Here is a 15112-nt window from a genome sequence, read left to right as displayed (position 1 = left end):
ATAATACAAAGAAGATCCATATAAATGGTTCCACAATCAGACATTGATATTCTGAGGGGGAACCAAGCTATGGATACAAAATGCATATGAATTTACATGTATAAATCTCATAACTATGCAATCCCCTGCTGATACATAAAACTTTGTGGTAGATTACTTGACCAGTGATTGAAATGCACTGTGAAATCCTTCTCAAAACCCCTAAGCCAAGACCATAGAAGGAATATGGCTTCTTCAAATAGATTATTAGCATCAAAATTCACATTAGAGAAGACTATACTATTCCTAAGTTTCCAAATGGACCAGGTTAAAGCTAGCCACCAACAATGCCATCTATTCTTTCTTACACCAGCAGGTTGAACACCCAAATGATGAAGGAAGTGCTGCTGTGGGCTTAATGGAAAAACACCCTTAACTTGCAGCCATGACTTGGTTTCCCACCATATGGGTTGAACTTTGTTGCAGTGAAAGAAAAGATGGGATGCATCCTCTTGTTGGGTTTTGCAGAGAGGACAAAGTGAATCTGTGAGTTGAATCTGTCTTCTCTGCAAGTTTTTTCTTGTCGGCAGCCTATCTCTTAATAATCTCCACGCAAACACCGGAAACCTAGCTGGAACCTTTATCCTCCAAAGCTTCTCAAAACATTCCTCCTGACTGTTATCTGTTGCTTCTTGTCCTATCAAATCATAGGCACTGAGGTGATCTCATTGTCAAATAAGGCTCTTCTCCAAGCAAAGTTCCACTCCCACCCCATGTCTTGATACATTCCCATGGATCTAATGAGTTGATGCTGCTGCAATGAGATTGAATAAAGTCTAGGGTACTTCTCTGCTAATGAATCCTCCTCCCCGGTCCATTTATCCTCACAAAATTTGATGTGGTCACCACTCCCCACCTTCCACTTCAATCCTTTTTGAATAAGCTGTCCACTATTTGTGCTAAAAAGAACCTTCTGTAAATCCCTCCACCAAATACATTTATGACCTACCCTATCCACTTCAGCCAAGCCTCGCCAACCTCCATATTTTGAATCCAACACCTTTGCCCACAACTCTCCTTTGTGGTGCATTAAATTCCACTCCCATTTCCCAAGTAATGCCGTATTGAAACTTTTGATGTCCTTCAAACCCAAACCGCCCTTCTCTTTTGGCAAGCACACTGATTTCCAGCTGACCCATGCAATTTTATTTTGATCAGGTCCTCCCCCCCAAAGGAATCTTCACTGTAAACGCACTAGCTCGTCTTCCACTGATTTAGGCACCCTGAAAAAGGATAACAAATAAATAGGAATCGAAGTTAGCATGGATTGAATGAGTGTCACTCTCCAAGGCTTAGGCCATTAAGTACTCGAACTCGAAGGCTTAGGTCATTTGAATTCTCAAATTTTCCCCAAGTGATTTGTTTTGAGTTTTGACTTTGAGTTGTTGCATTGCGTGTTGGAGAGTCCCAGTTCCAGTCTCAGGATTATTTTAGAGATGGCGACAAAATGTTAACTGCCACTTTTAGGCAGTCTCAACTACTCAAAGTATTAATTTTGATCTTCTTCTTCAAACTACAATTTTAAAGCGCAAATAGACTGAGCAACAGTTTCCCGAGAGAGAGAGAGAGAACAAATAATAAGATCACTTGATCGGCTCCGTTAAGAAAACAAGACAAAACAGGTCCACTTCTTCGTCCTCTCTGTTAGTGTCAATGACGCCAACACCTTTTAGGTTCCACTGCAGCGGACACTGGCAGATGGTGGTCATCCAGCCCAAGGAACACCTAGTTGTTTGGTTTTGTTCATTGCATAACAGGCCAGACAACTACCTTAAGGGGATTATTAATAGGTTAGTGTTCTTTTCAATACATTTGCATTGTAATACCTCAACGTACAACACCAGTTTTTAATTGTTACTCATATGGAACAGTGCTATCAAGGGTCTTGATGATGCTCCACAGCCTAAATCAAAGGCTTCTGCTAGGTGGATTGTCGTCAAGGTACGTCATTTACATAAAACTTCCACTTATATATATTTCTTTATGTCTCTGTACACTAGTTGTTTAATTAATATCCAAATTTCATTATGTATTTAGTGTAATAGACAAAAAGGAAGTACTGAGTGCGGCTACTATGTGATGCACTGGATGTCCACCATCATTTTAGGAACTTTTAGGAATAATTGGGAAGCAGTAAGTTTATTTCAAACAAAATCGATTTATTTATAATTTGTATTACATTATTAACTTATTATGATTTATTTCATCATGCAGTATTTTAACGATCCTAGACCATTGGAGCCAGAGAGATTAAAAGCATTGCGGATCCAGTGGGCACAGTTTTATCTCCGAGTTAGAGATCAGGCCTATGATTTAGGGACATTATCTTTAGCTTTAGTTTACTTTGGTTTAACATTTTTTACATTTTCTATGTAACATGAACATTGCATTCATTTGATGATTGTTCTTTATGATAAATCAATTATTTGATGTTTATTATCATTAAAACTGCTTGAAAGCAGAATAAAATGTTTATTTGTTGTGAATTGGGTCTGAAATTGCATTTGACAGGTACAATTTTGGGTTTACTGTAAAAACAGAAAGTATATATAAAAAAATACTTGAAAACAACATCGGTTATTAACAAAAACCAATGTTAATATCATAAACAACATCGGTTATTTACAAAAACCGATGCCGATATTAACCTTAACATCGGTTGTAATAGAAAACCGATGTTAACGTTTGTATATTACATATTAACATCGGTTGTATATTACATTAACATCGGTTTTTCTAAAAAACTGATGTTAATATAACATATTAACATCAATTTTACTGGAAAACCGATGTCAACGTTCATCATGCGTACACTTTTTTTGTTGTTGCTCATTGTGTTTAACATCGGGTATTTAGAGAACCGATGTTGTCATATATATGTTAACATCGGTTCTCCAAAACCGATGTTAACATTGATACATTCAATATCGACACTTTCAACATCGGTTTTAGAACCGATGTAGAATGTTCTAAATAACCGATGTTGAAAGTGTATTTTCTAATAATGAGTTTTACCTACACAACATAATTATAGGTAGAAGTATTTTTTTAGTTTTAATGAATTTGCCTACACCAAATAATGGTTGGTACAAGTGGTTGAGTTTTACCTACATTAGTCAGTTGTAGGTAAAAGTATTTTTGAGATTTACCTACACTAATTTATGTCTGTAGCTAAAAAGTGTCTGTAGGCATAGGTTATTTTTCTTGTAGTGATATTTTCTCCAATATTCCCATGCCTACTCTCAAATTCCTTAGCCTATTGAAATTCACTGTGAACCATAGGCGTAACAATACGTGCCAACTGTTTTGATAACTGATAGTGTATTTGCCATAGTAGATGGTCTACCAATTTGGATAAGCATGACCAATAGTGATTATGTAGTAGAAGAAATTGCTAAAGAAGTAGAGATACTGATAGTAACTGTCTCGGTTGCGATACAAGATTCGCTTTTCTCTAGACCAGATTCCATGCTTTCTAAATTTTTGCCGTCAACTCCACTATGTGTGCACTCTCTGAGGAGGAATACACCAAGATCCATAGCTTCAAAAGCACTAATAAGAAAATGTGGGACACTCTTGTTTTAATGTATGAGGGTTCCGCTTAGTTGAGACATAACAATTTCAGTTTACTTGTCAATTGGACGTTTTCAAGCTATACTAAATGAACTAGATGTCTAGTAGAACTTATGATAACATTAATCACATTGACAAAATCTCTTGAGAAGTTTGCCTAGACATTGAACACCACAGGTTACAAGATTGAGAGCATCAAAGAACCTAGATGATCTGTTGGACCAGGGTTGAGAATCTAGAGGAGGGTGAATAGCTTTGAAAAACTTTTAAAAAATAATTCTTCTGAAAATGTTGTTTTCTTTCACAAGAGAAACATAAGTCTCTGCTTAGAGTTTATAATCCTCTTTTATAAGTAAAGTTTCTAAAGTGAACCTAAAATAAATAAATAAATTATCCTAAACAAAACCTAAAATACAACAAAAGGCGAAAATTCAAGAATGAGGCCCAAACACACAATAAAAGCTTAAAAAAACATTACTACAATGTGCATTTTTTATGTTAGTTAAATTGGAAATGCTACATTGGTTATGTGTCCAGTGTAAATACAGATTATTTAGAATGCGGGGAATTTTTACACTAGTTACTATAACAACCAATGTAGAAAGTCAATTCAAACAAACAAAAATTAGCAGATCCACAAATAATTGCCGCTTCTTCAATGTCACCTTTTTTGCCTCGTCTACTTTATTGTTTTGTCATTGACTCAAAACAAAGCTAGATTAGATCGTGAGGTTTCTCTTCTTCATTTGTCGTCGTTATGAGGTTGTGACTTCGATCTGATTGTCGCAAGGCATTCACGCCCTCACTGGCCATGACACCACTCAAAGAGGATAAAATCAATCAAAGAGATCTACTTACACTTTCTTAGAGTTCCGATATTAATATACAATATATCAACAATCCACACATAAAAGATCTCCACACCACCCTCAATACATTGCGAAGCTCTCAACGATTGTGAGATCCTCCTTCTCGATGAACTTGATAGCCACGTTGTTGGTCTCCGCCATTGATGCTTCCACCATGTTCTTGTTCCACAATGGATTGTTGTTGCCATCTTTTGCTGTTGTTGTGCATCTGGGTGGGGTGCTCTTCACGACGTGCTTCAGCTTATGAGTGGATCATTCGGGTTAGGTGTTGTTTCCATGAGAGAAAGCAGTGAGAGAATAGGAACTTGGGGTGGTTTTGTGAATGTAAACGTAAATTTACATTGGTTAAAAATGAGAACTTGCTTTTAATTTATAAATTGCCATAACTTCTATATCAATATTGGTTGTTAGTCGATGTAGAAACCCCTCATTTTATAGTAGTGAAAATAAAATATCCTAATTAATCATCCATGACATTCCACAAATGTCGTGCACTTTATAAAGAGTTTGGTGATATCTGACTTCTTATTTCTATCCTCTATTTGATCCCAATTAGTTTTTTTTATTTGATTCAAAGGTCCACTTTCGACATTCCTACACAGAAAAGAAATGAGAAATTATTATTAAATTAAGATCTATCATTTCTATATAAATTAAATTATTTTTTATCGCTCGAGAGAAATGGAAAATTGAGTCTATAGAATATTGTTGAAACTAATTAATTTCATTTTAGGTTTAAGGCATGCATAATGCATATTGTCATACAAATATTTGTAGCGAGTTGATATTTTCTTTACTATATTTAATAAGAAAAACAACAAACTAATATAGCTCTTTTTATATAAATTAAACTAGTCTTTATGCGGCGCAAGCACGAAAGGAAAAAATATATATATTTGAGAGAAATGAAGAATTGAGTAGAGAGTAGAGACTGATTGAACTTTGCTTTCATTTAATGAAATATAATTCTTGCGTCATGATAGTTTATGTGCGAAGAGTTGCATGCACGCACGGAGAACTAATTGCATTATTTGTCATGCATGCAGTCTAAAACATCCAATTGCAGTTATATTCACGGTGTCATAGCAATCTTAAAAGTCCACATTGTTGTTCTCAACTCCAATTCTAGCAAGTCAAATAGTAATGAACATGCACGCATATCCTCGTTGAGGCATTTTCTTTTACATTATCCTACAATGTGATGATTGCTTTCAATTTCAACACGAAAATGGAAACGAGAACAAAGGGGAAACTGACAAGATTCTGATGATAATTTTTGAAAATTTGAAGTTATAAGATAAGATAAGACTGAATTAAATTAAAATGTACTTCCCCACCAAGTAAAGCATTGAATGCTTCTGGTTCTCACTCTATTTCAGTTGCCTATAAATAGAAAACACTCAGCCACTTCTTTCACATCGACATATATGACCTAGTGTTCTATAAGTTCTCAGTGAGTTCTGAAAAATGGGTTCCAAGGTTTTGCTTGTTCTAGTTATGTTCATGGCCACTATACTTCTGATTTCCGCTGCACCCAATGAATACCAGAATTTTGACAAAAAAGATGGTAACTTTGTTCATATTTTTTCTACATTAATTATAGGTTTTATTGGTTGTACCTCATGCATATGATAGTTTGATGATATATAGCACTTATATAGTATGCCTATAAAGATACTTTACAAGATTTTGGAAGCATATCCAATCATGTTTAATTTTTTATACGTGGACAATAATTTCAGCAAGCATTGTATAGGCATTTTGATTATGCATTCAGAAGGCTACCTAGTTTGTCAATTTTATCCTTCTGTTTGGGATATATAGCAAAAGTATAATCTAAAATAGTTATTTCATCAAATACCTTATGATTATATGATTGTTTTATTTGTAGGGAAGCCTGCTCCAAATGGGGAATATGATAGCAAATGGGGTTACGGTGGTTGGGGTGGTCCTTGGTATCGCGGCTGGGGTGGCCCTTATTATGGCGGTGGATGGGGCGGTCCGTGGCACGGTGGTGGCTGGGGTTGGCACGGTGGCTGGGGTGGTTGGCGTCCTAATGAACATGTTGAGGCTGGGATTAATGGCAACCTTAACAACTAAGAAGGAAACTTGCTAAAGCCTATATATAGGTTTAAGTTATTGCAATAAATAAAAAATCATGTGAAGTGTAGTTGTAATAAAAGTGAAAGTCTCTCCTCTCTTGTGATATACAGAAATAATAGTTTTTATATATGTATTTATGTATCTGTGTTTTCTCTATCTGTTCCTTTTTGCTAAACATAAATAAATAAAAACTAAATGTCTAATTTGTTTGGTCCAAGAAGCAATTGCAAGAGGATTTTTAGAATTGAAAAAATTGACGCCCGGTTATGCATTAAAGTTTATTAACAAAATAATAACATCAATTTAGTCCCTTCAGCCGCGGCGTCCTTCCTAGATCTCTTTGCGGAAAGCTTTCTCGGAGCCATTTCCTGCGAGGACAAACATTTGGAAAGTTAGTTTACAAGAAAACACTTATTTTAAAGCAAAAATGGCATGCTAATCTTTCCGACTTAGAACAAACTCGTGCACACATTTTCTTAATGTGAAACATTTATGAACGTGTATATGCGTAAAATATCCTACTATTTATATCAACATACAAGGATATTCAAAACATTCTAGTTACCACACACATATTTTTTTTTGAAAAGAATACATATATGCACGCTCAAGGTATTGTGTCAAAATTACACATGTTCATATCCTAAGTATTTCGCTACCACAAACTACCTACGCACATTTGAAGTATTTTATTAACATAAAATTTTTTTTGTTGTTTCATTCACATTTATCTATACATATATGCACATTAGAGAGCCAATCTCACGTCACGCACACACTTGCATTTGAAAGGGAACATTCATGCCATCTATCTACACTTGAGGGGCAATTCCACATCATATAAGCATTCTCGTGCCATTTTGACATGGGTACATTTTTTGAAAGACTCCTTATGCTACCTATCCACAAATATACATATTTTGAAAGGCATTTTTACGCTACCTATCCTACACATGCAGATTTTTTAAAATGCATTATTTGCTATTCATTCACACTTTGCAAGGTATTTTTATGCCATATATTCACACACTTTGCAAGGCATTTCCGTGCTACATATATTCACATATATACATACCGTTGAAAGGTATTCTCCATGCTATCTAGGTGCAAGGTATTCCTCATGGGGCAGCCAAATTTAAATTCTAAAAAACCCTCTCAAACATGTCCTAATATTCATGCCTTTTTACATTCAAAACCAAAACTTAGATTCCTAGGTGTAAGTCATGCTTCCTTGTATTGAAATTAAAAGCTTGGGTTCCTAGGCCTAGAATCACATTCGGGCACTCATTTTAAATCCTTGATGCTGTCCCTATACATATGAAACAGTCCCACAATCCCAAGCTTACAAAACCATGCTCATATGTCATTGAGGCATTTCACCGAGCACTTGGTGGGCGCACGTTTTGGCATGAATAGCAAGAGAATGGGGGCAATGTGGCATGCCCCATTACTCCAGAATGCAACATAGACCTAAGGCCATCCCTTACAACCCCTCAATCCAACAAAAACAAGCAATAATTTGAAGATAAATCCCTCACGTTTTTTAGCCAATGCATGTAATTTAGAGCACCAAAATACATCAATGGAAAGTTAGAAAGCTCAAGGATGAGATACTTACTTGTTGGAGATGAATAATATCGCAAAACGGAATAAAAAAAATGCGAAAAATGGTGATCCTAGGGCTGCAGGCTCGTGAAAACCGTGGCTCTTGCTTTTGAATGAAGGGGGGAAGTTTTCGGGTGGAAGAAAACTTCCCCCTTCCCCTTTTTTAAACATTTTCGTGCAGGGGTTGCTCGCCCAGGCGAGCTAACCTTCCATTTTTTTAAGGGAAACATAAGCATGGCCCTCGGCGTTCGTTTATTCGAACCCACTTAAGGTAGATTAGGCATCCACAATTTATTTTAAACAAACAATAGTAATAATTACTGTGAATTTTTAAAGAATACTAGGCTGCTTTGCAGCGGCGCTTTCCGTTCGTCCCGGGCTAGGCAAAGTTTGACGACCTATGGGTCGTGACCCTAGCCTCTCCTTGCGTCCGTCCCTAAGCACCTGAAAGTAGGAAACAACGATGTGTGGCAAATCGTGACCGCGTCGTTGTCTTACCTTGATTGGTTTCTGCCTTTAACCTTGTCTCGACCTCTGACCGTTGCCTAAGACGATCCTGCCCCTGTTATCACAAAATATGCATGCGCATGCGTATGCATGAATGTTTTCAATGCAATAATCTTCTTAGTGAAAGCTGGTTAGGTTCAGTTTTAATTATGCGCTTGGGGCACCCCATGAACTGAGCGAAAGGGCTCAGGTTATTACAAATTGCACATGGTTTAAACCAAAGTGAGGACTGAAACCTCAGACCCATGTTCTCTCCTTTTAAAGAACTGTGACGAGACAATTACAGCGGACAGGAATCCCTGGAGGAAACCAAGAAGAACAAAAAACACAAAAATAAAAAGAACATGCAGCGGTTTCCTCAATTGCCCCAGACTTCAAGCATAATATCGCTTAACGACATCGGAGTTCACGGGCGAGGGTAGTTCCTCGCCATCCATGTTGGTGAGCATCAGAGCCCCCCCCCCAGAAAAATCCCTTTTCACAACGAAAGGTCCTTCATAATTCGGGGCCCACATCCCTCGATTATCTTTAACAGTGTGGGATATCTTTTTTAGCACAAGGTCCCCCTCGTTGAACTTACACGGGCGCACCTTTTTGTCGAACGGGTTCTTTATCCTTCGTTAATACAGGCGCCCATGGCTCATGGCCGTCAAACGCTTACCTTGAATAAGGTTGAGTTGGTCATAGCGTGTTTGAGCCCACTCTGATTCTTTTAGGCCCGATTCCGCTAGTATCTTCTGGGAAGGGACCTCTACCTCAAACGGGAGTACCGCTTCCATCCCATAAACCAAGGAATACGGTGTTGCCTCAGTAGAAGTTCGTATTGCGGTTCGATATCCATGCAGGGCAAAAGGCAACATCTCATGCCAATCCTTGTATGACACCGTCATCTTCTGAATAATTTTCTTAATATTTTTATTTGCATCCTCTACAGCCCCGTTCATCTTTGGCCGATAAGGGGTGGAGTTAGGATGCGGGATCTTGAAATCCCCGCACATTTCCGGCATCATTTTGTTGTTTAGATTGGTGCCATTGTCAGTAATGATCTTCCTAGGGAGTCCGTATCGACAAATCAGTTCCTTCTTTATGAATCTGACCACCACACTCCTCGTGACATTGGTATAAGAAGTCGCTTCGACCCATTTGGTGAAATAATCTATCGCCACAAGAATGAAGCGATGACCATTCGAAGCTTTGGGTTCGACGGCCCCAATGACATCTATCCCCTACATGGAAAAAGGCCAAGGGGCGAACATGACATTCAGAGGATGTGACAGAACATTGACATTGTCCGCGTATGCTTGACATTTATGGCATTTCCTTACATGGGCGCAACAATCGTATTCCATAGTGAGCCAGTAATAACCTGCTCTAAGGATCTTCCCAGCCATAGCATGCCCATTGGCATGTGTCCCAAATGAACCCCCGTGGATTTCCTCAATCATGTAGTTCGGCTCTTTGGCATCTATGCATCACAGGAGGGTCATGTCGTGATTTTGTTTGTACAGGATGGTACCCCTCACAAAGAAACCAGTAGCCAATCTCCTTAACGTTCTTTTGTCGTTGTCAGAAATCCCTGGTGGATATTCTTTGTTCTCAACATATTGTTTGATGTCGAAATACCACGGTTTCCCATCTCGCTCTTCCTCTATCACACAACAATGTGCCAGCTTGCCCCGAGATCTGAATTCAATGTACGGCAGATCCTCGTGTGGGGCAAGTTGAAACATGGATGCCAAGGTGGCCAATGCATCGGCCATTTGGTTCTCATCCCGAGGAATGTGGTGCAAAGAAATGTCGTCAAAGAATTTGGCTAACTTCAAGATATGAGCTTGATAGAGTATTGTCGCAACATGCCCTTTTGCGGGCGTGTGAGGTGAGGCTCACGGGTGCGCTTTCCAAAGGAGGAAAGATGCCCGGAGTCGCCACCAACATTTATTTGTGGAAAACGTCGGAAAAACCGAAGGAAACCGGTCAAAATGAAAATTCTAAGTTCGGGAGTTGTATTTACGTTTGAGGAAGGTATTAGCACCTCTCACGTTTGTCTTAAAGGACAACAACCTATTTTTTAGAATTGTGAAATTGTGATATCTTACCTTTTATTTCTTTTTTATTTTTGAGGTCAACAAAAGCGGGGCTTTTGCTCCTACGTACCCTCCATCGAAGAGGAAATCAGACCTACGTAGTTCTTTCTTAAGGGTGAATCAAACGATTCTTTTTACTTGGAAGGTGATCATTTTAAGGCGTTGGACCTTAAAAATGATCCTTTTTACTTGGTAAGAAAAACTGAGGTATTGAATTTTCAAACCCTTTTTTAGTGATTTTTTGTGGACGAGCTTGACTTTGCAGGTTGATTTTAGCCTTAGTTTCACTTTAGTTATTAGTCAATTCATTTAAGAACGAGAAATCCCAAAGAGAAACGTCCGTTGATTTTTCCGCTTTTATTTTACTAAAAGGTATTTTTTTATTATTATATTATTATTTTACCTCTTTTTGGTTTCCAACGTGGTTACGGCGAGCTGGATTGCTTCCTCCAGAAGCAATCCAGCATCGAAAATACTCTGGAAGGCCCAATTGCAAAATTTCAAAATTGCTATTTGCACCCCCCATTTTTGATAAGTTCACCCCCATTCTTTTTTCTCTTCCTTCTCACTCATATTAAGTGAAATATGCTTATTTAGGGTTATGGGAATTTTACGGAAGCATTACGGGTGTCCCAGAAGCCCCGGAAGCCCATTTTTTAACAAAACTGGGGAGGTGGTTGCCACTTAGCTCGCCCAGGTGAGCTAGGTTGCTTCCACCTTAAGCAAGAAATTTCCCAGAAACCTCTAGGAGGGCCCAGATTCGAAAATTATTATTTGCACCGCCCATTTTACTAAATACACCCCCTTTGCTGTTTTTGGTGATTCTTTTTCTGTAATGTTACGAAACTTTACGAATTTCGTAACGATACATATTTTCTTTCCGTAAGGTTATGGAACCTTACGGATCATGTATTTACTCTTTTTTAGCTTTCGAAGAAGTTACGGAAACTCACTGATTGCGTAACCACACTTCCTTTTGATTTCTAGCGCGTCTTGGGACTTCACATATGGTGCAACAAAGGGTGCCAAGTATCTCGAAGCGGCCAATCAAAGGTTGCATGCCATAAAACAATAGTCCCCGGACGAAATTAGGGTATGACAAGTATCAACTTCGGATCCCTAGTTTCCCATTCTCCTCTCAACTGGCATATTACCAAAGCCAAGTCTCCATATACTTTGAGTAGCTTTATGTCAAAATCAATGGCCGCTTGAATCGCAAGGGCACACGCTTCATATTCGGCCATATTGTTGGTACAATCGAAACCTAGCCTGGCCGTGAAAGGAATACACTGATCATCTGGGGACACAAGGACTGCCCCTACTCCATGGCCCAAAGCATTAGATGCCCCATCGAAACAAACAATCCATTTGTCTATATCCTCATTCGTCCGCTTCTCCTCGAATAGGGCCATGATGTCTTCATCCGGGAACTCGGGGTGCATCGGTAATCTTGGAGGGGTTGTTGAGCCAAATAATCTGCCAAGGCGTTTTCCTTTATCGCCTTTTGGGTGACGTACACAATATCGAATTCAGATAGTAGTACCTGCCACCTAGTGATTCGTCCCGTGCAGGCCGGCTTCTGAAAGATGTATTTCACGGGATCCATTTTAGAAATAAGCCACGTGGTATGACTGAGCATGTACTGCCTAAGATGATGTGACGCCCATACCAAGGCACAACACGTCCTTTCCAACATTGAATAATTCATCTCACAGGCGGTAAACTTCTTGCTTAAATAATAAATGGCTTGTTCCTTTTTCCCAAAGTCATCGTGCTGACCCAACACGCACCCCATAGACTCGTCTAACACAGTCATGTACAGGAAAAGAGGTCTTCCTGTTACAGGTGGCATGAGCATCGGGGGGTTCATGAGGCTCTGTTTGATCTTCTCGAAGGCCTCTTGGCAGTCGCTGTTCCACAGGACCGCCTGGTTCTTACGCAATAGTTTGAAGATGGGCTCACAGGTTGGGGTGAGTTGCGAGATAAATCTCGCGATGTAATTCAACCTGCCCAGGAAACCTCGAACCTACTTCTCTGTGCATGGCTCTGGCATTTCAAGAATGGCCTTCACTTTCTCGGGATCTATCTCTATCCCTTTCTGGCTCATGATAAATCCCAGTAACCTCCCCGATTTCACCCCGAAGGTGCACTTGGCTGGGTTTAGTTTCAATTGGTATTTCCGCAGCCTTCCAAACAGCTTACGTTGATTGACGAGGTGTTCGTCCTCGGTCCGAGATTTGGCAATCATGTCTACGTAGACTTCTATCTCTTTATGCATCATGTCGTGGAACAATGCTACCAGGGCACGCTGATAGGTTGCCCCAGCATTTTTCAGCCCGAAGGCCATCACTTTGTAGCAGAATGTTCCCCATAAGGTGACGAAAGTAGTCTTCTCCACATCTTCGGGTGCCATCTTTATCTGATTATACCCTGAGAAACCATCCATAAAGGAGAAAAGGGTGAACTTGGCTGTATTATCTACCAGTATATCAATGTGTGGCAAAGGAAAATTGGCTTTAGGATTGGCTCAGTTTAAATCCCGATAGTCTACGCACATTCGCACTTTGCCGTCCTTTTTGGGACCGGGACAATGTTGGCTACCCACTCCAGGTATCGAGCTACAGCCAAGAAACCCGCATCAAACTGCTTTCTCACTTCTTCTTTAATTTTTGAAGACATTTTGGTTCTCATCCTTCATAGTTTTTGCTTAACCGGGGAAGACCCGGGATTCAATGGCAACTTATGCTGCATAATGTCGAGGTCCAGACCTGGCATGTCCTGGTACGACCACGCAAAGATGTCTTGATATTCTTCAAGAAGGGTTATCAAACCTTGGCGGATAGGTGCAGTCATACCGGTTCCTACTTTCACTTTTTTCTTTCCCTCCCCGGTGTCTAAGTTTATCAGTTCAGTTTCCTCTTGGTGAGGCTTCATTTTGCGTTCTTCCTGAGCTATCAACCTCTCCAATTCTGGTGAAAGGACATCCTCTTCCTCTTCTTCGTTTATTGTTTGACTTACTTCTTGGTCAAAATCGATTATCAAACCTTCGTTGTTAGGATCCTCAAAGAATCGACCCTCATATCTATACCAGTCAAGACAAAAGCAACAAAAACATGCAAAATGATATGAGAAAAGGTGGAATCGCAAGAACAGATGAAACAAGATCTCTTTGTTATTTAATAAGATAGGTTTCACAAAACAAAAGAGAAAGAAATCTATAGCCTCTAGTTACATTGAATCAGCGGTATAGCCTTCCGACTGGCTCATCACGCGATAGTTCCCCACTTAGGAATTGGGATGGCATGGCCACACGAAACTTGGCGGATCTTGTGGAGACTCCTCTCCTATTGCCGCCACCTCTTACTCGAACATTATCCCAGCACTTTTGAAACACTGGCTAACATGGTCGGGCCATGCCCTATCTGCCCGGAGTCTTGACGACCCATTCCTTCTTCCCAGTTTCCCGGGTTCATAGCCCAACCCATATTTGTACGGGTTCCCCCTAATGTCGACCACATCGGCATTCCCGTGACTGTACTTGCCCAGACCCATTCCGGGCTCATAACCGTGCCTGAGCATCACCCGTGCCACCATTAGGGCCGCATTAGAGAGACATGGCAGCAACGGACTCGTTTCCACAGAGGCACAACTTACCACCTCGAAGGATTGGAAAGCTGTTTCCAATGATTCTTCCGCTGCTTCTACATATGGTACGGAGGAGGGGTAGCTCACCAACATATCTTCTTCGCCTGACACTATCACCAAGAGTCCACCAACCGCGAATTTCAATTTCTGGTGAAGCGTCGAAGGGACCACTCCTAGCGCGTGAATCCAGGGTCTCCCCAAAAGGCAGCTGTAGGTGTGATTTATGTCCATCACTTGAAAAACCACATTGCAAGTGTGTGGGGCCTATCTGAATGGGGATGTCGATTTCCCCCATCACCTCCCGCCGACTACCGTCAAAGGCTCATACTACCATCGAACTTGGCTTTAGACGTGACGCATTAAAAGGAAGTTTCTCCAAGGTGGTCTTTGGCATGACATTTAAACTTGAACCATTGTCGATGAGTACCTTAGCGACGACATGGTTCATGCATCTGACAGACATATGTAGAGCTTTGTTGTGCCCTCCCCCCTCGACAGGAATCTCTTCTTCCGCAAACGCGATATAGTTATCGGTAGTTATATGATTAACAATTCCTTCAAACCCCTCAACTGAGATGTCGTGTGCTACGTGGGCTTCGTTGAGGACCTTTACCAATAGTGCACAATGAGGCTCGGAGTTTATGAGCAGTTCGAGCAAAGAGATCCTTGCTGGAGTTTTATTCAGTT

The 15112-nt window shown here is 39.9% G+C and overlaps 1 protein-coding gene across 1 annotated transcript; it reads left to right on the top strand.

Moving 5' to 3' along the window:
• The first annotated feature begins 5948 nt into the window (after positions 1-5948).
• Positions 5949-6581, top strand: LOC114420619 (major prion protein-like). Its single transcript, XM_028386469.1, has 2 exons — positions 5949-6048; positions 6373-6581. The coding sequence occupies exons 1-2, from the start codon at positions 5949-5951 to the stop codon at positions 6579-6581; spliced, it is 309 nt and encodes a 102-aa protein (XP_028242270.1).
• The last annotated feature ends 8531 nt before the right edge of the window (positions 6582-15112 follow it).

Source organism: Glycine soja, chromosome 7 (genome assembly GCF_004193775.1).
Source record: "Glycine soja cultivar W05 chromosome 7, ASM419377v2, whole genome shotgun sequence".
Lineage (NCBI taxonomy): Eukaryota > Viridiplantae > Streptophyta > Magnoliopsida > Fabales > Fabaceae > Glycine > Glycine soja.
This window is presented reverse-complemented; position numbering and strand designations above follow the sequence as displayed.